General features: G+C 56.3%; 1 protein-coding gene across 1 annotated transcript; it reads right to left on the bottom strand.

The window, feature by feature from the left end:
• Nucleotides 1-1314: 1314 nt before the first annotated feature.
• Nucleotides 1315-2863, bottom strand: Pnma2 (paraneoplastic Ma antigen 2). Its single transcript, XM_013034395.1, has 2 exons — nt 2753-2863; nt 1315-2443 (listed from the first exon to the last, which is right to left on the bottom strand). Exon 2 carries the CDS (start codon nt 2413-2415, stop codon nt 1315-1317), a length of 1101 nt encoding a protein of 366 aa, XP_012889849.1. The 5' UTR covers nt 2416-2443; nt 2753-2863.
• Nucleotides 2864-3400: the final 537 nt, after the last annotated feature.

The following is a 3400-nucleotide window of genomic DNA, read 5'->3' as shown; positions in this document are numbered from 1 at the left end:
AAGACGAGACTGTGGGAAAAGTTTCCGCAAAACTCGGGGAACACAATCCGAAAGCCAAGATGGTAGAGCATGCATTCGGCTGGCTCGGAATTCCGGGCTTTGGGCTAGGATGTGGTTGCACTTTGATGTGTGAAGTTGTTTCTCTTTATGAAGCACAAAATGGAGTCCCCCGTAGAGTCGTGCTGAGGGGATGTCTGAGGGGAATGCCCTGTCTGACACAAGCGTACCGTGAAGCGCTTTCCTCTCCTCTTCATGCTTGCTTGCCATGAAAAGCCTCCTTTGGAACAAGTTCAGCCTATCTGGAACTCACGCATGCCTGTTCCTAGGCAGCATCTTTGAAAGTCCACCTTTTCTTTGAGCTTGTGGATCTCCAGAAAACAGGCTTTGAATGAGTCACGTGTGTCTTCAGGCAGATGGTTCTGGAACCATCTACTAGGCGTCTAGTGGAAAAGTGGAAGGAGTACCCACTTCCTATTCCAGAGAAGAAAGAACCCTAAAGGCAGAGATGGCTGATCGGTGTGCCCTCCTACTGGGGTATGAATTCATCTACATCCGGGTATTCAGCTGACTTCTGTCCAGGCTGGCTGGAAACTCTCAGATGACACGGCTCATTTGCTGTAAGCTGCTTAACTGGAGGTGGGGGGCAGCTGGGGGCCCAAGGCCCCTCCCATGCTCCCGCCATGCACAGGACTCATCGAATGTCCATTTGAGACAGGACCCCCTCCCCTCAATACACACAAGCTGAGCCATGTCATCTTCCAACCTAATCCCAAATGCTGGCGTTCCCCCCCGCCCAACCTCCAAGTCAATTCTTCCCCTATGGTCCAGGTAAACTTAGTTGAATTGGGGAAATTAAAAGAAACTGGAGGTACAGTTGTTTTGTATGTCTTTGGGCTCATACTTCCTAGCTGGGATTTAATCTTTTGTTTATTAACAATCTATTAGGATCTTTCTCCCACAACTGGGGATGCATGGAGTGTGTCGGTGTCGTGCCCTAGGACCCACACCCTGGCATGTGTGTAGTTTGTTTCTTGGTATTCACAATCCTCCCGATTCTGCCTCTCGAGTAGCTGGGATTACAGGCATGTAGCCTGTACTGGCTTTTGTGATGATGCCTACACAGAATCTCAGCACTCAGGAGACCGAGGCGGGAGGATTGTGGAGTTGGAGGCTGGCCTGGGCTCTGGGGTGAGACCTTGTTTCACCCTGTTTAAAAATAAAAAAAAGAAGATTAGCTCTAACGCCTTGCTTTCAACCCTTGCCTTGCTTTCAACCCTTCGCATGGTCGAGGCCGCTGCTTCCTGGTCAGGATTCTCAGTGGTCCACCTTGTTCTCCCAGCGGCCGCGCCCATCCCTCTCCTCCCGCTCCGGAGGAGGCGCGTTCTCACTCTCAAAGGTGGCCTCCTCCTCCTCCTCCTCCCGGATCACCTTCACCAGCTGCAGGAAGCTGGGCGGGGGCCCCTGCTCCTGCAGCTCCCGGAGCCGGCACCACAGGGCCCCGCTCAGGCTGGCGCCGGCCATCACCTGCTCCAGGCGCACCTGGTCCACGATGCTCCGGGAGATGGCCCGCTTCTCCACCGCCCTCCGGAGCAGGGTCTCCAGCCGGAGCACGTAGGCCGAGACCTTCTCCCCTTCCTCCTGATAGGTCTTCAGGTACCTCACCTGCGAGGTGCGGCGGCTCTCCAGGCTGCCGAACACCTGCTTGAAGGCCTCCAGGCACTCCTCCACGCCACCGGCCGGGCTGTCGGCCTGCAGGATGCGCATGAGGTCCAGCGCCGGCCCGCGCAGGCTCTCCATCAACCACCTCTTCTTCTCCGCCTCGGCCACCGGCCACTCCTTGACGATCTCCGTGGCCTGCTCCAGCCACACCTCGAAGGGCTCCTCCTCCGGCGCGGGCGCCGGGCTGCCCGAGAACACGCGCAGCTTGCGGTACCTCATGGGCAGCAGGGGCTGCGGGGCGTGGGCCACCGCCTGCCCCACCAGATGCGCCAGCAGCTCGGGCGAGATGCAGGGCACGGTGGCCGGCGACAGCCCTTCCTGTCCCAGGGCCCGGAACATGCCGGACACCGTCTGTCCCTCCTTCTCCAGAAACAGGTTCAGTCTCTCCAGAAACTCTGTGTCCTGGTTGGGGGTCTTGAAGATCACCTTCCAGACGCCCCCCTTGGCCTGCACCTCGGCGGGGATGGCGGACACGTCGGTGGGCTCCAGCAGCTCCAACAGGACCGCGTTGGCGTTCTCCTGCTTGCGGAAGATCTTGCCCAGCAGCCGGTACCCGCCCAGTGCCTTGAAGGCCTCCTGCAGCACGCCCTGGACCTCCGCCTCCTCACAGTCCACGGGCACGCCCGTCACCATCAGCGCCTTCTGGTCATCCACGTTCATGATCCTGCACCAGCCCTCCAGCAGCGCCACGGCCATCGCCCCTGAATCCCGGCTCCCCGGCACGCTACAAGGATCACGGGTGTCAGTGGTTCAATCCCCACCCCTCACCGCCCTGCGAAACATAGAGGAACCCAGCCCCAGCATCTCCTAGACCTTCCCCAAGGCAGGGTGTCAGGGCCGGAGCTCTGCAGTCGGCTTGTTCTGGGGCTGGTTTGTCCACTCCACTCTGACAGACTGGACTTGTTTGCTTACTATGACCCATTTTCTCACAAGAACCCCACTGCCACGTAGTTTCCATACCACAGGCTCATCAGACACTTGACTAGTGTGTTTAATCCCCAGTTGCCGGAAAGAAGAAATCAGAGCCAAATACCTCTTTATATGTTCCAGAATGCTCTGTGAGAGCCAAGGAGCTTCTCTGTTCAGCTTCTAGCTCAGGAAGAGGTCCCCCACCTCCACACAGGGGGTGTGTGTGGTCTAAACTCCAGCCACGCCACGCAGTCCTGCTGTGTATAAATAAGAAAACATATTTTCATGCTCAACTATCACCCCGTATGTCTAACCTGGGTACTGGTGGCTCATGCCTGTAATCCTATCTACTCAAGAGGCTGAGATCTGAGGATTGTGGTTTGAAGCCAGCCCAGGCAGGAGTCCATGAGACTCTTATGTCCAGTAAACTACTTAGAAAAGGCTGGGAGTGTCACTGTGGCTCAGGTGGTAGAGCACTAGCCTTGAGCACAAAGAAGCTCAGGAACAGGGCCCAGGCCCACAATTCAAGCCCCAGAACTGGCAAAAAAACAAAAATGAAACAAAAGACATCTGGAATCTGGCTCACATCTATAATCTTAGCTACTCAGGAGGTTGAGGTCTGAGGATCATGGTTCAAAGCCTGCTCAGGCAGGAAAGTCTGTGAGACTCTTACCTCCAATTAACCACACAAAAAAGTCAGGAGTCAACTGGTGGCTCAAGTAATAGAGTGGCTAGCCTTGAGCTAAAAAGGTCAGGGACAGTGCCCAGGCCT

The sequence above is a fragment of the Dipodomys ordii genome, unplaced genomic scaffold (assembly GCF_000151885.1).
Source record: "Dipodomys ordii isolate 6190 unplaced genomic scaffold, Dord_2.0 Scaffold189, whole genome shotgun sequence".
Classification (NCBI taxonomy): Eukaryota; Metazoa; Chordata; class Mammalia; order Rodentia; family Heteromyidae; genus Dipodomys; species Dipodomys ordii.
Note: the sequence above shows the minus strand (reverse complement) of the source record. Positions and strands in the feature narration are given on the sequence as shown.

What these genes read in the sequence shown, in the direction of transcription:
- Pnma2 (XM_013034395.1), bottom strand. Translation starts at nt 2,415, where the DNA reads ATGGCCGTGGCGCTGCTGGAGGGCTGGTGCAGGATCATGAACGTGGAT.